At 45.2% G+C, this 21,325-nt stretch overlaps 1 protein-coding gene, 1 long non-coding RNA gene and 1 other non-coding gene across 7 annotated transcripts in view; all 3 read right to left on the reverse strand.

Moving 5' to 3' along the window:
• Positions 1–654: 654 nt before the first annotated feature.
• The window catches only part of ATG16L1 (autophagy related 16 like 1), a 46,761-nt gene continuing 26,090 nt past the window's right edge, over positions 655–21,325 (reverse strand). For 4 of the 5 annotated variants that reach the window (XM_067740196.1, XM_067740194.1, XM_067740195.1 and 1 more), the window contains 8 exons: positions 21,255–21,325; positions 20,529–20,600; positions 6,609–6,729; positions 6,237–6,342; positions 4,164–4,313; positions 3,973–4,020; positions 3,022–3,123; positions 655–2,208 (listed from right to left, as the gene is read on the reverse strand). In XM_067740196.1, coding sequence (XP_067596297.1) covers positions 2,115–2,208; positions 3,022–3,123; positions 3,973–4,020; positions 4,164–4,313; positions 6,237–6,342; positions 6,609–6,729; positions 20,529–20,600; positions 21,255–21,325 — 764 coding nt within the window. In that variant the 3' untranslated portion in view covers positions 655–2,114. Of the gene's footprint in view, positions 2,209–3,021; positions 3,124–3,223; positions 3,325–3,972; positions 4,021–4,163; positions 4,314–6,236; positions 6,343–6,608; positions 6,730–20,528; positions 20,601–21,254 lie in introns of those variants that run through there. The other variant, XR_010944171.1, reaches the window with a different exon arrangement.
• Positions 6,901–16,613, reverse strand: LOC137226088 (uncharacterized). Its single transcript, XR_010944172.1, has 2 exons — positions 9,950–16,613; positions 6,901–9,266 (listed from the first exon to the last, which is right to left on the reverse strand). It is a non-coding gene; the product is annotated as an uncharacterized lncRNA (long non-coding RNA).
• Positions 8,914–9,156, reverse strand: LOC137226862 (small Cajal body-specific RNA 6). Its single transcript, XR_010944559.1, has one exon. It is a non-coding gene; the product is annotated as a small Cajal body-specific RNA 6 (non-coding RNA).

A 21,325-nucleotide genomic window follows, 5' to 3' on the forward strand; every position in this document is an offset into this window, starting at 1 on the left:
TACTTTCAGCCTTTTTGAAGAATGAGACTTACCTCCTTGAAGGTGACTGCAACAGGATCCCCACCTTCCGCTTTTTGGAGATTGCTGGCTGCCTCTGAGACTCCAGATCATGATGGAATCCTGACTCAAGTTGCTGGACTACCGTCTGGTAATGGGCTGGACAGGGGTCCTTGGGGGTGGGGGTGGGATACATCAGGGAGACCCTAATTTGTTATGGCACACGGCCGCTTGCTAGATATCTGAGCTGCTACGAATAAATCACTCTTCAATGAGGAAATTCATGCCCCTTCAGCAAAGAAGAGGCCTGGCGGCTGGGAGACACATACAGTTCACTATCAATCCTGTGAACAAAGTCTGCAGCGCAGGGACAGGAAGCTCGTACTGCTGCAGCGTGGAGCAGACCGCACAGCTGCCGAAATTCCGAAGAGACCCTTTTCTGGTTCCAGTTAAGATTTGCAAATGACGTGAAACTGGAACGCTGATGTTTACAGACAGTAATACCTTGGGCTTAAATGATGAACAATAAGGAAAGGCACGGGGACAGTATTAACCATCATTTACAAATGAATGAATACCAGGAAAACAAATGAAAAAAAACCAGCTTTTCGCCCTTAAGGATAAAGAAGAATAAAATAACTACCAAGAGGCATGGAGTGTGAAAAGTACATAACAGATTTCTTTTTTATTTACAATCAAGTTCTGTTGGGCAACATAATTAAATAAATAAAAGACATGCCCTGGCCTGTGAATTTCAACTCCCCTCAGCACGAGTTCCCTGAACAGCAAACTGAAAAGGGGAGGCGAGGGCAGGGGAAAGGGGAGAACAGAGCCGCCAACACCATCAGAGGGAGCGCGCAGCCCGTCCTCACCCTGCTCTAGCCCTCGCTCCCACAGATGTCCAGAGAACAAGTCTGGAAGGAAGAAAATTAAAGTGCGAATGAGTAAGTGATAAAAATATTGGTGTTTCAGTCACTCAAGGAACTATAATTTTATAAACGAGTAAGATGGTAAAGATAAACGTTTAAAAAAAAAATGCATAGGCCAGCTTCTTCCCGGCCTTACTCGCAAGTCCCGAAATCGAAAGACGGCATTCCCATGCTTCCTGGAATGGGCTTCCTGCACTAAAGCACCGAGGGGGTATTGCACATAGGCTTGGCAAAGGGGCAGCGACCCGGAACTACTGGCTCCAGGGTAATACACTGGAGGCCTCCAATCCCACACCACCGGCAACTGTAACCCCAGCACAGCCGGGAAGAAGGGGGCGGTCCACCTTCTGAGAAGCTACAGATGATCCGGGAATACAGTCTTTATTCCTGCAGCTCACCCGCTTCTCTGGAAAAAGGGTTGTGCACTTCTTCTCCTACCCACTGCCAATTTTTTTTTTTTTTTAACCAAATTGAGATTTCTTTCTTGACCAAGAGATAGATATGTAGAACTGGGGGGGGGGAGGGGAGGGAGGAAGGAGTTTTGAAGAACAGTTGCTTTCTAAGAACAGTTTAGGAGACCTAAGGAAATTCCAACTGTGATCAGGTGAGGTCAGAGTAAGAGCCTCGTAGTAAAGACACAGACCAGCGGGGGGACCACAGTCCCACCGTCCCCGTGGGCTACCTGAGGGCAGGGGTAATCCCACCTGGGTTTCTGTTAATCCATGATTAAAGCAAGTTCCCTGGGAAAATGACCCCAAGGTGACAGGACCTTCATCAGGCCAGAACCGACTTTGGAAGGACGGGAGAAAGCACAGGGGAGAAGCAACACCCGGTGCAGGGGGCGTCTGCGGCACCACCGCCCAGGGAAGAAGCCAGCAGGTGCCTGCGCTCCCCCCGCTGAGGTATGCAAGATCAGAGCCAGTAGTGTTTCCCACTTGAATCAAGGCAAGAACCTGAACCTCTGCTGAGCAACCGCAGCATCAGGTTTTTCTCAGTGTTACTCTTTCAGGCCACGGGACCTCAGCCACGACCCTCGGGAGCCCTGCTCGAAGGCAGGCTACTGCACCCCACGGCTCGAGCTCTTCTCTGGAGGTCAAAGCCACAGTCCAGGCGCCACCTGCCAGGACAGAGCCGTGGGGCCCGCGTGCCCCTCCAGCTTCTGATCCGCTCTCTCCTGACGAGGTGCCCTCAGTACTCTGACCACAGCACAGCTTTGCTTCCTTTGTCCACGCTGACGACATGGGAGCCGGCAGGCGACCAGGCCACGGCGTTGATCGCTGAGCTTCAAAGGGAGAGGTCGGAACAAGGGTGAGACATTCGTGGGCCGAGCGCAGGGCTCCCTCGCCATCACGGCGTCAGGCTTGTCCCAGCGCCCGTTTTACTCGCCGGTGTGGCTCCCATGCACAGACAGGCACTTAGAGAGCGAAAGAACTTGGAGGAACCCTGCCTTGATTCTAGGAGGTAGTTTGGAATGAAAGGAATCAGGCCTTATCAAGTCTACCCTAAGGGAGTAGCTCTGAGTTAAGCAAAGAGCCTCTGACGAGCACCTCAGGGCAACTGGCTGAGGAGCGGAGGGCACCACCACAGCGAGGACGGTGAGGGGTGGTCCCGGGGGGCCCTGGGCCTGGGTTCTAAGAGCAGCTGGGCTTGGGGGACACAACAAAGCCGAGAGGAAAAGGGGCCTGGATGAAAGTAAAAAGCACGTGAAAATCGGCGTTTACAAGCAGTCGATTTCCTGAGGAAAGGGGCTTAGAAGGGGGAGAAGGGGAGCCAGAGAGGAAGAAGAGCGGTGAGGGGCAAGATCAAGACAGGAGACGCCACAAGACGAGAGACAGAACGCGGGGCTCTAACCTTCTCCAGTGGCCATACCCTAACTGCTCTAGCTGGAACGGTCTGAAATGTAAATAAGCAGGACGCTGCTGTCTGCTGTCCGGGGAGAAGGGCCCCAGCTTCCCTCCACTAACCTGGCTCACAGTAGAGTGCGTGAGTGGACACTGCCCTCATGGGGTCGACTCGGGTCCACGCCCGAAGAGGATGTGACCCCTGGGATGGAGTCACAGGCCTGCTCACCACCTCAGAGGGGCTGACATCTTACCTGTGATGCTTTGAAAGGACCTTCTCCACTTTCCCGGAGAGCACGCTCCAGATGTAGAGGGAGCCCTCGGCCGAGCCTGCTGCCACGTAACTGCCGTCAGGGCTGCAGGACACATGAGACAAGAAACGGCGTCTACCACCCACCCCCAACTCAGCGTCTTCCCGGACCCCTCCCCAGGAAGTCATGTTTACTCTTCACTTACGAGTCAAACACGTGACCATTCCCGTGTACCCAGAAACCAGAAGATGCTCTTCACAACCGCTTTGGCCAAAGCCGCTTCACCCTATCATCTGGCCTCACCAGCTAATGAAAAATGGTGCCGCTGCATTACTTCTTGGGGCCACAAGTCCCTAAGCATCTCTCAGACTCAAACATAGCACATAGGGAGGTCAAAGTCAACCCCCAAATGGTGAAGGGTTTCTTTCAGTTGATGGACTGCCTCATTATATGGTGCAGTGAAAGCAGAAAAGGAAGGAAGCATCGACTGTAGAGAAGCTTCTCCACGATATTGGCACTGACCATGGCAATGTATTTGGGAGAACAGCCATGCGTGGAAGGGAGAACAGGAAAGGGAAACCACCGCCTCTCCAGAGAGCCTATTCTGCTCTGTTCCAGGGGACACCACCCTTCCCAAAAAGCTCTCGAAGAGTTCTCATGTAAATGAGTAAAGAGAGGGGAACCTGATATACCCAGAACAAACCAACTAGCCATTATTAGTTTTTGAATTGGGACACAGTTTCACGCAATCACAGAAGGGACACTTTAGAAAGGAAGGAAACAGTGACAGTGACCTCTAGGACTGAACGTGCAGCTTCGTTCCTGGACACCTGCGCACGTGGAGGCACCGTACAGATGTAGCTCGTTTCCCCAGTGGGAAGAGGCCTCTGCTCTAACCTCTGCGGTGAACCACGCTGGGGGTGCGGGCGCGACGGGAGGAGCACCACCACTAACCTGAACACAACTCTCGTCCAGTCGGAGCCGCACTTGAAGCCCGGCGCGCTGCAACAGACGACAGGGCACCGTTACCCCCAGAGTCCATGCAAACTTGGGATGCGCGGGCAAGTCAGGCTTCTGGCCTTCTCACAACCCTCTGAAAAATCAGCAAGACTCAAATGAAACCCAACCAGAGTGTCTTCAGTTACCTGAATGTCTGTCTGACGGCATTTATTCGTAGGTCAATAATTTTTAGCAGGTCATCTCGGGAGCAGCTGAGAAGTTCAGTTCTTTCTGGGTTTAAGTCCAGGGCAGTAATCTTTCCCAAGAGCTCCATCTCTCGGACAATACTCTCTGATCTAGGAAAAAGATGGAAAGTCTGAGAAAACCTAACACAGAAAGGTCAGAACTTCCCCATTTCAACCAGGATGGCATGCCACGGAGAAAAGGAGGAAGGAGAAAAGGCAACTGAACTAGAACACAATACTCCTCAAGGACGGTGAAAATGCTCCCACGCCCACACAAATAATCTCAGCCCTGGCTTTTATTATTTTCCCATCAACAGATTCTATCAGGAGCTGTGAGTACTAGAACTCTAAAACTGGTAAGGATTAATTTCCTTGCCTGTTTCTGAAATGATACAGTAATTGCCAATCAGAGCTTCTGATCAGCATGAACTAAGCAGGGCTACTATTTAATTAGTATTACTTCAATTTTATCATTTCAACTTATCCAAAGGGATGTAAACCGCTTTAGCAGGTCTGGGCTGCCTTATATGGACAAATGTGTGGGCTCTCCAGGCTTCCTGTCATACAAAGTAAAGCTCGGGGACCCTCCAACTCATCCCGGTGACTCCAGATGTGGAACCGGGGCACCCTGGCAACCCCTTCTCCTCCCTTTTCTTCTCCCAGCTCTCCTCTGGGCCGCGGTCCACACCCAGGTCTGTGCTCAGCAGTCCTGGGCTGGGCCCTGTTGGTGATACAGCCAAAGGAGGTGCAGACCCTTCTGGACTCATTCATTCTGTTGTAAACTTTCGATGAAATGATTTCCCACCTCAAACCATAACCAAGTAAGACAGTTTATCTTACTGTTGCCGCTCCACCTCCCTGGGACTTGGGGTCTTCATCTGTCAAATTAGGGGGGAGACCAGGAGGAGCCTTCTAACATCCAGCTTAGCTCTAAAATTCCTTACTCCCAGTTCAAATTTCTGCCAACCAGTACACCTGAAACTAATCACCAATTACCTACCTCCTAACCAACTGTCCTCATCCTAACAGGACTCCTGTCCCTTCTACTGCCCCCACCTTGGCCCATCAACAGGACTCCAGCTTTCTTTCCCTTTCTGCCACTCCTCCCTCCTTGGGCAGCTCCCTGTACTGCCCTCCTGTTGCTTCACAGGTGGGCTCTGACTAATCCACTCTCATGTCTTCAAAGTCCTCCTGTGAGGACGTCTCGTTTTTTCTCCCAGCCAACCTCTCAAAACTTTTGTTTTTCCAAATGTCCATTAGAAACCTCAAATTTATGTCCTTTTCTGAACATGTTCACTGCATCCTCTTCCTAAATCTGTCATTTATTCTGCATCTTACTTTACTTCTCTCCTTCTTCACCCTCCACATCCAACTTGTAACAAACCCCATCCAAATCCCCCCTCCACTGCCTTGAGTTCAGATCCTCAATGCTTTACTGATTTCCCGCTCCCCAGTACACCCTTTAAAACTGCCACCAATGTAATCTACCACACTCTCATGAAGCAATCCTTTCCTAAACACCCAACTTATGAGATCAAGTCACCTACCAATGGCGTCCAAAGCCCGCAGCAATCTGATCCCACCCCACCCTATCGGTCTCATCTGCCCTCGCCTGACCTGCCCTGTTCTGGCCTGGAATGTCCCTCAGTGGCTCTTCTGCAACGTGAAGCCTACTCACTTCTCAAGACTCATCTTGACAGACGGTCTCTAACATCCTTGGACAAGGGCTCCTGGCCCTACTGCAACACACCCTGCAGACTTGTGTATCTGTCTTCTCGATTACACTTGAAACCACCTAACAACCTCGTTGTTCATCTGTTTGTAAGTACATAGGGCATGCTCAGAGGTGACTGTTGAATGTGACCGTCTACTTCAGGGTAAAGAATATCAAACTGGGAAGATAATGTGGACTGGAGCTCATTTCTGCCATTTCCAGGGACTTTAAAAACACAACCCACACACAAGACACCATCACAGTTCTGCCACATACAGACCCTCCCATCTGCCTCCCCACCAAGCTCCTGGGTGTTTTACCGGATGTCCCAGAAACGAATTTTCTTGTCAAAATGTCCACTCATCACACACTGCTCTGTGCAGACAATATCATTGCAGCTGGATCCGGCAAATACCGTCTTTATGCCTGAAAGACAACCGAACACGAATAATCAAGCAGAAGCCCCTCTGCGGCTGTGCACGCAACACTGCTGCACTCTCACCCTAAGTAATCAGAACTACTTATTTAAATGAAGCTTCAAACTTGAAAAATAGTCACTACGTCAGCGCCACTCAACGTGAGACTGGAATTTCAAAGTTTATCACACTAAATGCAGGCTTTAACGTGGAAACAAACACCTCTGAGGTTAATATCTAATCGTTCATAGACACAGAGAGACTGAATTTCCTCACAGACTTTGCTGCGTAGATCCCAGAGTTTGAGGGTCCGGTCGTGACTTCCAGAAACAATACGCGCATTGTCCAGCAGGAACTTGGCAGACAGCACTTTGCCGCTGTGTCCCGTGAGTGTATGCTAAGGGAGAGAACACAACCAGGGTAAACCTCCAGGGCGCCACACCGGGAGAGTCAGCGGCAAACTGCCAGGGAGCCAGCTTCTCCAAACACCCTGAGATCTGGTCAGGAACACGCAGAGAGAAAAGGAGGAGCAGCTCAGGGAAAACACCCAGAAAGCCTGTCTTTGGGCATTGCCCGGGGTGAGGTCTCAAGAGGAAGAGGATAAACCTCCCACCGCCAATAAAACTAAAAAAAAAAAAGGTAATGAAAAAATAAATGAAAGATCCAACACCACAGCACAAACTTCACATGACCACGCCCTCAAAATAAGGGAGGAGCAGGCAGAGGACCTGAACAGACATTTTTCCAGAGAAGATATACAGATGGCCAACGGACACATGAAAAGATGCTCAATATCACTGGTCATCAGGGAAATGCCAATCAAAACCACAACAAGATTATCACTGCACACCCGTCAGAACTGCTATTATCAAAAAAACAAGTAACAAGTGTTGGTGACGACGTGGAGAAAAGGGAATCCTCGTACATTGCTGGTGGAAAAGTAAGTTGGTTGAAGCCACTATAGAAAACAACATGAAGGGTCCTCAAAAAATTAAAAATAGAAACCCCGTACGATCCAGCAATTCTACTTCTGGGTATTTTTCCAAAAAAACCCCAAAACCACTAATTTGAAAAGATATATGCCCCCCTATTTTCATTGTACCATTAATCACAACAGTCAAGATATGGAAGCAACCTAAGCGTCCAATGATAGACGAATGGATAAAGACACGGTACATATATACAGTGGAATATAAGTCATAAAAAAAGAATGAAATCTTGCCCTCTGTGACAGCATGGATGAATGTAGAGGGTATTATGCTAAGTGAAATGAGTCAGACAGAGAAACACAAATACCATATGATTTTACTTATACGTGGAATCTAAAAAACAAATCAACACCTTACAGAACAGAAAGAGAATCACAGAGAACAAGGTGGTGGTTGTGTGGGGTGGGAGTGGGGGTCTGAGTGAAAAAGGTGAGAGATGAAGAGGTACAAGCTACCAGATACAAAACAGTCACGGGGATAAAGGTACATACAGCATGGGGAGTACAGTTAATACTGTAGTAACTTTGGTGACAGGTATAACTAGACTTACCATGGTGATCATTTGGTAATGTACAGAAATAACAAATCACTATGTCGTGCACCTGGAACTAACATAGTGTTGTAGGTCAATTCTACTTCAATTTAAAAAAAAGGATATACAAAAACTGTATAATAAAGTACTCAGTAAAGGCTCTACTACAGAAAGTATACAGAACACAAATAGGATATCTGTATTTAGTCTTATTAGCCAATGAAATGGAAAAGAACAATGTATATACTAACGGTATCTATTTAATATTATTAGATTTGTGCTGCCACGTTAATCTTACATGTTATAGAAAAATAACATGTTTGTCTTCTCCCAAGTGTTTAAAAAATACATGTAGACATTTCCTGAATTTGTATTCTTTATTGAGGCTTGTCACATTTTAAGCTGTTAATTACACAACTTAAAAGGGGCGGGGGGCAACCAGAGGACCTTCTTGAAATAAGCTCTATTACAGATACCAGTCTGTATGGCTCTTGCAATTTTCTGTAAGTCTGAATTATATCAAATTACAAAATTTTTAAATCTTGGATTTTACTAATGTCTCAGAAAGTCAAATCTCCTATTTAAAGTCAGAATGGACAGGTTCACCAGAGGCATAATTTATCAATATAAAAGGAAACATCAGGGGCTTCCCCGGTGGCACAGTGGTTAAGAATCTGCCTGCCAACGCAAGGGACACGGGTTCGAGCCCTGGCCCGGGAAGATCCCACATGCCGCGGAGCAACTAAGCCTGTGCACCACAACTACTGAGCCTGCGCTCTAGAGCCCACGAGCCACAACTACTGAGCCCATGTGCCACAACTACTGAAGCCCACGTGCCTAGAGCCCGTGCTCCACAACAAGAGAAGCCATGACAATGAGAAGCCCGCGCACCGCAACGAAGAGTAGCCCCTGCTCACTGCAACTAGAGAAAGCCCGCGCACAGCAATGAGGACCCAACACAGCTTAAAAAAAAAAAAAAAAAAGATTCTTAAAAAACTAAAAGGAACCATCAGGACTCTTTCAATAAACAATTAAAACTCCTAGGGGTTTTTCAATCAGAGGTCTCCGCTTGAAATGTCAGATCATAACCACAGACACCAGCATTCCCAACAATCAAATCTTTTCGTGACTAGCTGTGAGATGCCAACCATGGCGTCTTTCCTGGGCTGCCAAGCAACGCAGAACTGGGTCATAACCGAACGTCAGTGCCCTTTGCCCGCCACAGCACTACTGGAGCCCAATGGGAGAGAGGCGGCTGGGGATGGTGAGGATGCCGCACTTTCCCTACTTTTCAATATGGATCAACATATTCATGTGTGGAAACTTCAAAGGCTCAGAAGATATACAGGTATTCACTAATGATTTCTGTGTAATTTTTAAATAAATAAATGTATTTATTTATTTATGGCTGTGCTGGGTCTTCGTTTCTGTGCGAGGGCTTTCTCTAGTTGCGGCGAGCGGGAGCCACTCTTCATCGCAGTGCGCGGGCCTCTCACTATCGTGGCCTCTCTTGGTGCGGAGCACAGGCTCCAGACGCGCAGGCTCAGTAGTTGTGGCTCACGGGCCTTGTCGCTCCGCAGCATGTGGGATCTTCCCAGACCAGGGCTCGAACCCGTGTCCCCTGCATTGGCAGGCGGATTCTTAACCACTGCGCCACTAGGGAAGCCCCTATAATTTTTTTTTTAAAAAAAGAAAAGGCTTTTTTTTGGGGGTGGGGGCTGCGCTGCATGGCTTGTGGGATCTTAGTTCCCTGACCAGGAACTGAACCCGGGCCCTTGGCAGCCAAAGTGCGGGGTCCTAACCACTGGAACGCCAGGGAATCCTCCCCCCAACCCCCCCCCCAAAAATGAGCAGCTTTTAAAAGACCCTAATATACTTACTATAACTGTCAACTTACTGGGTTTCAACCCTGACCCCCAAAGCCAGACCTCGCAGTTTAGAGTTAACACTTTAGAAACCAATCTTTCCTCTCTGCTCAGGAGAACAATTCCACTTTAGCACAGGAAGAGAAAACTCAGGGCCACATGTACTTCCCCTTTAAGAAGAAGTTTGCACGAATTCCGAGACTCCTTCTCACATTTAAAACGCTCTGAAACTGGAACAGCATCTTACAATCGCTGCCAGCCAGGTGGCAGCTGTGCTGTGGCTGTGTGACAACCTCCCACTGATCCTTCTGGAAAGATCAAAAAAGTTCCAGCAACAAAGTTTATGCTAAATACAGTATAGGAATAATGCTCAGTATAAATCATTCAATCTGCACAAACCATGGGGAGAGACCAAAAACTTGTGTAGGTACTTCTACTTCACAAAAAAATTCAGTTTTGTGTACATGCACCGTTTTCTTTCTTACTATTAATGTAAAAGTAAAATCATGTTTCACAAACATAGGGAGGAAAAGACACTGCCCACAAATGGGCGATGCAAATGTGCTCGTTTTGCTTACTCTAAATGCACGTTAATATTCTCATATAGTTCACATGAAAACACCCCTACAAATTTATCCACCGCACTTTTAACTTCATAGCACAAGCAGTTTTTCATGTGACGGGAAAATACACGGGCTTTGGGGTCACGCTGTTTGGCGCCTGAACACCCTGGCTCTCTAACGTCTGTAAAAGACTAACATCTTCCTCACTCTGTTTAGGAGGGTGACCCACGCACCAGGCCCATGGCTGACTGCATTCTTTCTCTTCCTTTCTGCACCACCTTCCTTAAGAGTTTCTGTAATTACTCTATAATAGCTAAACAGTCTCCAAGCAATGAGATTACAACCTAACAGAAATTTCCTTGGCTAGCAGACACCTACATCCCTTTGAAAGTTTCACGATCACAAATGATGCTGCAGTGAACATGTATGAGTACATGGCTTTCCCCTGACTTACTTCCTGGAATGAAACTGCTGGATTAATGGAATAAAGGAATGTTTTTATTTCCTGGCTTTTCACATGTGTTACCTTGCTTTTAAAAAAGTCTGGATTTCTGCTTATTTTGTTCTTGGTGGAAACCCATCCTGACCGGCCCTGCCTGGGGCTGAGTAGTTTCATCTCCATGCTCTCAGTGGTATGGAATTCAGCCTCCTGCAAGCATTCACTTTTATCACGTAAAAACTGATTATTAAGTCATTTTAAGTGGATCAGATTTATTTTAAATTCTTTTACCCATTCGGTCTTTTTGAATTTATTCTTAATAGTTAATATTTAACTTCTAACACTACTTTAAGGCTTTTATCTTCCTCTTTAAGAGACGGGGCATGGGTTTTGATGTCACAGCAGCCCCGAGTCCCCGAATGGGAAGGCTTAGAGCTCTCTTCCCTCAGGCTCTGCACAGGCTCCCTGGTGCTGCAGGGCAGACCCTAAGGGCCACCCACCATGTAGCAGCTACCATTAACACCAACCAAAGACAAGTGACCTCAGAAAAATGCAGAACTTGATAAGGAGGTTTCTGAAATAAAAACCATCATCTGAAAGCAAGTCCTCACTGAGGCCACTTCTCCACACCAGCACTACAGACGTGAGCAGGATGGGTTCTTCAGCCCAGTTCCTCAGTTTTGCAGTAATCTTTTAGATTTTTTTTAAAAAAATTTATTTTATTTATTTTTGGCTGTGCTGGGTCTTCGTTGCTGTACGCGGGCTTTCTCTAACTGCGGAGAGCGGGGGCTACTCTTTGTTGCAGTGTGAGGGCTTCTCACTGCGGTGGATTCTCTTGTTGCAGAGCACGGGGTCTAGGCATGTGGGCTTCAGTAGTTGTGGCACATGGGCTTCAGTAGTTGTGGCTCGAAGGCTCTAGAGCACAGGCTCAGTATTTGTGGCACACGGGCTTAGTTGCTCTGCGGCACGCGGGATCTTCCCGGACCAAGGCTCAAACCCGTGTCCCCTGCATTGGCAGGCGGATTCTTAATCACTGCACCACCAGGGAAGCCCCTACATTTTTAAGAGAATCGAAAACATCCTGTAAAGGAAGAAGTCCTCTGGAATGGGCCCCTTTCAACACGAGACTATTTCTAGGACCCTTTACTAAACGGATTTAAAGCAAGCACTTGACCAGCCACTCCTGCATTCTGGTCTCACCCAACACCACCCACCTCAAGTTGAGGAGACAATGACCAGGGCTTGGATCTTGAGTTTCAGAACATGGAGATGCCCATCTATGTCCTCCAACATCCTCTGTAAACGAGGGTCTCGGTAGAAGCCAGAGCCTCCTAGACAGGGAGCCTACTTACATCCTGGGCCCTGGTAAGGGTTCATGCGGTTTCTGTGGGAACGGAGAACCTGTTAAAAGGGCCTCCTGATCTCCTTCACACATTTACCAAGTGATAGCACACAGCTGTGAGCAGACCAGAGGCCCTCTGAGCCAGCTGGTTCAGCAAAGGAGGCTACAGCCCTGGCACCAGCCCCTGGCTCGTCAGCACCCACAGCTTGGTGCTCCAGCACCCTCTCCAGTGAGACTCAGCCCACCTTTGCAAACCAGCTCACTTGAAAACAGTTACCAACATTATGACCTCTATCATCCAGGTCTATCTCCGCCTCCAGGGCCTTCTTACTTCAGGCCTAAAGCTGACGCTTACCTGTTGAGAACTCTTCTACCAATTAAAAATATCATCCTGTTAGGAACCAACATGGTGGAGTAGAAGGACGTGCTCTCACTCCCTCTTGCGAGAACACCAGAATCACAACTAGCTGCTGGACAATCATTGACAGAAAGACACTGGAACTCACCAAAAAAGGTACCCCACATCCAAATACAAAGGAGAAGCCACAATGAGACGGTAGGAGGGGAACAATCACAGTAAAATCAAATCCCATAACTGCTGGGGGGGTGGCTCACAGACTGGAGAACACATACCACAGAAGTCCACCCACTGGAGTGAAGGTTCTGAGCCCCACGTCAGGTTCCCAACTGGGGGTCTGGCAACAGGAGGAGGAATTCCTAGAGAATCAGACTTTGAAGGCTAGCAGGATTTGACTGCAGGACTTTGACAGCACTGGGGAAAACAGAGACTCCACTCCTGGAGGGCACACACAAAGTAGTGAGTGCATCAGGACCCAGGGGAAGGAGCAGAGACCCCAGGGGAGACTGAACCAGACCCACCTGCTAGTGTTGGAGGGTCTCCTGCAGAGGCGGAGGTGGCTGTGGCTCACCGTGCGGACAAGGACACTGGCAGCAGAAGTTCTGGGAAGTACTCCTTGGCGTGAGCCCTCCCAGAGTCTGCCATTAGCCCCACCAAAGAGCCCAGGTAGGCTCCAGAGCTGGGTCACCTTAGGCCAAACAACCAACAGGGAACCCAGCCCCACCCATCAGCATTCAAGCGGATTAAAGTTCTACTGAGCTCTGCCCACCAGGGCAACAGTCAGCTCTACCCACCACCAGTCCCTCCCATCAGGAAACTTGCACAAGCCTCTTAGACAGCCTCATCCACCAGAGGGCAGACAGCAGAAGCAAGAAGAACTACAATCCTGCAGCCTGTGGAACAAAAACCACATTCACAGAAAGATAGACAAGGTGAAAAGGCAGAGGGCTATGTACCAGATGAAGGAACAACATAAAACCTCAGAAAAACAATTAAATGAAGTGGAGATAGGCAACCTTCCAGAAAAAGAATTCAGAATAATGACAGTGAAGATGATCCAGGACCTCATGGAGGCAAAGATCAAGAAGATGCAAGAGGGGGCTTCCCTGGAGGTGCAGTGGTTGAGAGTCCGCCTGCCGATGTAGGGGACGCGGGTTCATGCCCTGATCCGGGAAGATCCCACATGCCGCGGGGCAGCTGGGCCCATGAGCCATGGCCACTGAGCCTGTGCGTACGGAGCCTGTGCTCCACAATGAGAGAGGCCACAGCAGTGAGAGGCCCGCGTACCGCAAAAAAAAAAAAAAAAAGATGCAAGAAATGTTTAACAAAGACCTAGAAGAATTAAAGAACAAACAGAGATGAACAATACAATAACTGAAATGAAAACTACACTAAAAGGAATCAATAGCAGAAGAACTGAGGCAGAAGAACTGAGGCAGAAGAATGGATATGTGACCTGGAAGACAGAATGGTAGAATTCACTGCTGCAGAACAGAATAAAGAAAAAAGAATGAAAAGAAATGAAGACAGCCTAAGAGACCTCTGGGACAACATTAAATGCAAAACATTAGCATTACAGGGGTCCCAGAAGGAGAAGAGAGAGAGAAAGGACCCAAGAAAATATTTGAAGAGACTATAGTTGAAAACTTCCCTAACATGGGAAAGGAAATAGCCACCCAAGTCCAGGAAGCACAGAGTGCCAGGCAGGATAAACCCAAGGAGAAACACGCTGAGACACATAGTAATCAAACTGACAAAAATTAAAGAAAAAGAAAAGTTATTGAAAGCAGCAAGGGAAAAATGACAAATAACATACAAGCGAATTGCCATAAGGTTAACAGCTGATTTCTCAGCAGAAACTCTACAAGTGAGAAGGGAGTAGCATGATATACTCAAAGTGATGAAAGGGAAGAACCTACAACCAAGGTTACTCTACCCAGCAAGGATCTCATTCAGATTCAATTGAGAAATCAAAAGCTTTACAGACAAGCAAAAGCTACGAGAATTCAGCACCACCAAACCAGCTCTACAACAAATGTTAAAGGAACTTAACTCTAAGTGGGAAACACAAGAGAAGAAAAGGACCTACAAGAACAAACCCAAAACAATTAAGAAAATGGTCACAGGAACATACATATCAATAATTACCTTAAACGTAAATTGATTAAATGCTCCAACCAAAAGACACAGGCTTGCTGAATGGATACAAAAACAAGACCCATCTATATGCTGTCTACAAGAGACCCACTTCAGACCCAGGGACACATACAGCCTGAAAGTGACAGGATGGAAAAGGATATTCCATGCAAGTGGAAATCAAAAGAAAGCTGGAGTAGCAATACTCATATCAAATAAAATAGACTTTAAAATAAAGGATGTTACAAGAGACAAGGAAGGACACTACATATTGATCAAAGGATCAATCCAAGAAGAAGATATAACAACTATAAATATATATGCACCCAACACAGGAGCACCTCAATACATAAAGCAACTGCTAACAGCTATAAAACAGGAAATCGACAGTAACAAAATAATAGTGGGGGACTTCAACACCTCACTTACACCAATGGACAGATCATCCAAAATGAAAATAAGTAAAGAAACAGAAGCTTTAAATGACACAATAGACCAGATAGATTTAATTGTTATTCATAGGATATTCCATCCAAAAACAGCAGATTACACTTTCTTCTCAAGTGCGCACGGAACATTCTCCAGGATAGATCACATCTTGGGTCACAAATCAAGCCTCAGTAAATTTAAGAAGATTGAAATCATATCAAGCACCTTTTCTGACCACAACGCTATGAGGTTAGAAATCAATTACAGGGAAAAAAATGTAAAAAACACAAACACATGGAGGCTAAACAATACATTACTAAATAACCAAGAGATCACTGAAGAAGTCAAAGAGGAAATCAAAATACACCTAGAGACAAATGACAACGAAAACACGACAATCCAAAACCTACGGGATGCAGCAAAAACAGTTCTAAGAGGGAAGTTTATAGCTATACAAGCCTACATCAAGAAATAAGAAAAATCTCAAAGAAACACTCTAACGTTACACCTAAAGGAACTAGAGAAAGAAGAACAAACAAAACCCAAAGTTAGCAGAAGGAAAGAAATCATAAAGATCAGAGCAGAAATAAATGAAACAGAAACAAAGAAAACAATAGCAAAGATCAATAAAACTAAAAGCTGGTTCTTGGAGAAGATAAGCAAAATTGATAAACCATTAGCCAGACTCATCAAGAAAAGAGGGAGAGGACTCAAATCAATAAAATTAGAAATGAAAAAGGAGAAGTTACAGCAGACACACCAGAAATACAAAGTATCCTAAGAGACTACTACAAGCAACTCTATGCCAATAAAATGGACAACATGGAAGAAATGGACAAATTCTTAGAAAGGTATAACCTGCCAAGACTGAAACAGGAAGCAATAGAAAATATGAACAGACCAATCACAAGTAATGAAATTGAAACTGTGATTAACAATCTTCCAACAAACAAAAGTCCAGGACCAGATGGCTTCACAGGTGAATTCTATCAAACATTCAGAGAAGAGCTAACACCCATCCTTCTCAAACTCTTCCAAAAAATTGCAGAGGAAGGAACACTCCCAAACTCATTCTATGAGACCACCATCACCCTGATACCAAAAACCAGACAAAGATATTACTAAAAAAGAAAATTACAGACCAATACCACTGATGAATAGAGATGCAAAAATTCTCAACAAAATACTAGCAAACAGAATCCAACAACACATTAAAAGGATCATACACCATGATCAAGTGGGATTTATCCCAGGGATGCAAGGATTCTTCAATATACATAAATCATTCAATGTGATAACCCCTATTAACAAACTGAAGAATAAAAACCATATGATCATCTCAATAGATGCAGAAAAAGCTTTTGACAAAATTCAACACCTATTTATGATAAAAACTCTCCAGAAAGTAGGCATAGAGGGAACCTACCTTAACAGAATAAAGGCCGTATACGACAAACCCACAGCAAACATCATTCTCAATGGTGAAAAACTGAAAGCATTTCCTCTAAGATCAGGAACAAGAAAAGGACGTCCACTCTCACCACTATTATTCAATATAGTTTTGGAAGTCCTAGCCACAGCAGAGAAGAAAAAGAAATAAAAGGAATACATATTGGAAAAGAAAAAGTAAAACTGTCACTGTTTGCAGATTACATGATACTATACATAGAGAATCGCAAAGATGCCACCAGAAAACTACTAGAGCTAATCAATGAATTTGGTAAAGTTGCGGGATACAAAATTAATGTGCAGAAATCTCTTGCATTCCTATACACTAATGATGAAAAATCTGAAAGAGAAATTAAGGAAACACTCCCATTTACCATTGTAACAAAAAGAATAAAATACCTAGGAATAAACCTACCTAGGGAGACAAAAGACCTGTATGCAGAAAACTATAAGACACTGATGATAGAAATTAAAGATGATGCCAACAGATAGAGAGATATACCATGTTCTTGGATTGGAAGAATCAATACTGTGAAAATGACTATACTACCCAAAGCAATCTACAGATTCAATGCAATCCCTATCAAATTACCAATGGCATTTTTTACGGAACTAGAACAAAAAATCTTAAAATTTGTATGGAGACACAAAAGACCCCGAATAGCCAAAGCAGTCTTGAGGGAAAAAAATGGAGCTGGAGGAATCAGACTCCCTGACTTCTGACTATACTACAAAGCTACAGTAATCAAGACAATATGGTACTCGCACAAAAACAGAAACATAGATCAATGGAACAGGATAGAAAGCCCAGAGATAAACCCACGCACCTATGGTCAACTAATCTATGACAAAGGAGGCAAAGATATGCAATGGAAAAAGGACAGTCTCTTCAATAAATAGTGCTGGGAAAACTGGACAGCTACATGTAAAAGAATGAAATTAGAACACTCCCTAACACCACACACAAAAATAAACTCAAAATGGATTAGAGATCTAAATGTAAGACCTGTCACTATAAAACTCTTAGGGGAAAACATAGGAAGAACACTCTGACATAAATCACAGCAAGATCTGTTTTGATCCACCTCCTAATGGAAATAAAAACAAAAATAAACAAATGGGACCTAATGAAACTTCAAAGCTTTTGCATAGCAAAGGAAACCATAAACAAGATGAAAAGACAACCCTCAGAATGAGAAAATACTTTCAAATGAATCAACGGACAAAGGATTAATCTCCAAAATATATAAACAGCTCATGCAGCTCAATATTAAAAAAACCCAATCCAAAAATGGACAGAAGACGACCTAAACAGACATTTCTCCAAAGAAGACATACAGATGGCCAAGAAGCAAATGAAAGGCTGCTCAACATCACTAATCATTAGAGAAATGCACATCAGTACTACAATGAGGTATCACCTCACACCAGTTAGAATGGGCATCATCAGAAAATCTACAAACAACGAATGCTGGAGAGGGTGTGGAGAAAAGGGAACCCTCCTGTAGTGTTTGTGGGAATGTAAATTGATACAGCCACTGTGGAGAACAGTATGGAGGTTCCTTAAAAAACTAAAAATAGAATTACCATATGATCCAGCAATCCCACTACTGTGCATATACCCAGAGAAAACCATAATTCAAAAAGACACATGGGGCTTCCCTGGTGGTGCAGTGGTTGAGAGTCCACTTGCCGATGCAGGGGACACGGGTTCATGCCCCAGTCTGGGAAGATCCCACATGCCGCGGAGTGGCTGGGTCCATGAGCCATGGCCGTTGAGCCTGCGCGTCCGGAGCCTGCGCTCCGCAACGGGAGAGGCCACAACAGTGAGAGGCCCGTGTACCGCAAAAAGAAAAAAAAAAAAAAAAAAGACACACGATGCACCCTAATGTTCACTGCAGCACTATTTACAATAGCCAGGTCATGGAAGCAACCTAAATGCCCATCAACAGACGAATGGATAAAAATGTGGTACATATATATAATGGAATATTACTCAGCCATAAATGGGAACGAAATTGGGTCATTTGTAGAGACATGGATGGATCTAGAGACTGTCATACAGAGTGAAGTAGTCAGAAAGAGAAAAACAAATATCGTACATTAACGCATATATATGGAAACTAGAAAAATGGTACAGATGAACTGGCTTGCAGGGCAGAAATTGAGACACAGATGTAGAGAACAAATGTATGGACACCAAGGGGGGAAAGCGGTGGTGGGAGAGGTGGTGTGATGAATTGGGCAATTGGGATTGACATGTATACACTGATGTGTATAAAACTGATGACTAATAAGGACGTGCTGTATAAAAAATAAAATGCAAAAATTAAAATAAAGAAATAAAATAAAATAGAAAAAAAAATATCATCCCGCACTCAACTCCTTGCTTTACTCCTCAAAGGGCCTAAAATGTAAGGAATCCTGTATGTCACTCTTCACTAATTACACAGTTTTACTGTATCTCAGTCTAGAATAATCCAGGCCAACTGAACACAGGAAAGAGCACAGGACTCAATCCAAAGTCTCATCTTTCTATTTGTTAACTGTGTGACCTCGGGCAATTCTGTGGGCTTAGCTGAGCCTCAGTTTCCCCATCTACCTACCTCACCTGCTTCCCCCTGAGGATTAAAAGCAGTAACATATATAATATACCTGACTACTGGGTCAAACACAGAAACCACTCAGGTAAAAGCCCCTTTGCTTTAGGAAAAATAATGACTGCAGAAGTATTCAACCCTGTCTTAAATTTCTGCTAAGCAACTGATGGGTACATAGAGAAGGCATGCCACAGGATGGACTGTAACACTGCCAGGAGAATAGTCTAGGCTGTTACATGGAACTTTTTCCATGCTTACGGTGCAGGACTATAGGGCTTCAACTGAGAACTCGTTCAAGCATTTGAACAGATGTGTACCACTGCTTAAGAGGAGTCCAGCCCTGGCCGCAGGCATCCACCTCCCTTGTTCCTTCCTTGCAACAAGAACACCAGGGAGACCCTTCCGCTTTCAGAAGAGAACGTAATCTTTTGTCATCCTCACATTTCATGCTTTGCACATGGATCCTCTTTCAACTAAGAATCAAGAATTACCACCCTTTAGGTATTAGCTAGCATCTAACACTGGCCATTTTCCACACAGCTCCTTCAAGAAAAGGGAAAGCCCAAGTGATAAGTGAACCGTGTGTTTCTAACTATTCTTCTAGCTGCATCCCTGCACCATCGAATCAGACCATCAGAAACTACCTAATGGACCACTTCTATTGCAGCTCCCCACCTCCCTGTAGATTTCTCTTTATGAAGTTCACCTTAACATCATGCTCTCTGCTTTTCATGTGGGTTGACACACAAGTTTGCGTCAAGCTTTTTTTTGCGGGTAAAATACCTACCAATGTCAAGTAAATCCGCCATCTTATCTTTCAGTAGCCTTTATTTAATGAGCTCATGTGAAGGTTGCTTCAAGCTTAAGGAGAAAAACACGTCTCTAAATTAAGCTATGTCTTCTATTAGAACAAAAGTGATATAACCATCTAATTTTTGTCTTTGTCTTGGAATCCAAGCGTCTTCTTGGTAGGTTTGGGTCCAGATGCAGATTTCATCAACATCTGATCCCACTGTTCTTGCTTTCCCATACACCTGTTTCCTGGCTTTGAGTTGTTTTATCTCTCTCATAAGTGTACCCACATATACTTCTATAGCCTACTTTCCAGTTCTACTTTGTGAGGTGATTTAGTCTTGGGGTGCTTAAGAAACACAGATTACACTCTGGTGCTAAATTAGCTGAAGATAAGCTAAAACTGACACCTACCAAAAATATTTACTTTTTATGAACAGGAGTGTCCCAAGTCTTTCATGGAAACGTAATGGTTTCCTATTGCAAATATTCTGCAACTGAATATTGGACAAAGTAAGAATGTAAAGTGGAAACATCAATTTTCCTAAGGAGGAAAGGAAAGGGCAGGGGCAATCAAGTATTGAGTTTCACGACAACATACAATTCTTCTAATCAATCAACCTGCCATTTCCTACATCATGTGACCGGTAAGCAACCACGTGAAGTTTGGAGATTACATTAACTTTCCTCACTGGGTCTTACCCGTAACCGATAGTCATCCACAGTCCAGATGCGGCTTGCAAAATCATTTGACGCTGCTAAGAGGTAAGATCCCTACAGGAATAAAGGGGAGGAGAAGAAATGTTAGCCAAAATAGAACTCAGTTCACATGATACAAATTCCCCGATGCCTGTAACTATACACCTGAGCTGAATACCGCTATAACCAGCATTCTGTGAATTTATCACTCCCCCTTAAGTTCAGACCTTCCTCCGAGACTGCTCGACCTCACCTGTAAGCTGTAGATACCTCCAGCTCAAAATGGAATTCCTCCTCCTGTGTTCACTCCTCACCACCTCCCACCTTCAGTAACAGCAAGTACTAATTCTCTGCACCTGTCCAAGTCCAAGAGCTCAGAACCACTGACTCTCCCCAGCCACACCTCCCAACTGCCCCCGTTGGAGACCTGCTTGTCTCTGGTGCTTCTCGCTAGACCCTCTCCTCTCCACCTGCACTGCCTTGGCCCAAACCGGGGCCTTTATCGTCTGGCGACTGCCTTGCTGGGGTATCCCAGACCTGTCCCCCTACCCAGTCTTCAACACGGTTGTGATCAGCACAGAATTTATAATCTACCTACATCCTTCTCTAACATTAAGACAGAAAATAGCAGAGAAACCAGGTAAGTTTTTAAATTTCAAGAACCAGATGTTTAAAACTGTTTCTAAAACCCTCTAAACTCACCCATTTCCGTGGATATTAGGTACTTACAGCACTATCGAATTCAATGCTTGTAATTCCTGCATTACTGCCAGACAGGGAGCCCTTGAACTCACATTTGT

The sequence above is a fragment of the Pseudorca crassidens genome, chromosome 6 (assembly GCF_039906515.1).
Source record: "Pseudorca crassidens isolate mPseCra1 chromosome 6, mPseCra1.hap1, whole genome shotgun sequence".
In the NCBI taxonomy this organism is placed as follows: Eukaryota; Metazoa; Chordata; class Mammalia; order Artiodactyla; family Delphinidae; genus Pseudorca; species Pseudorca crassidens.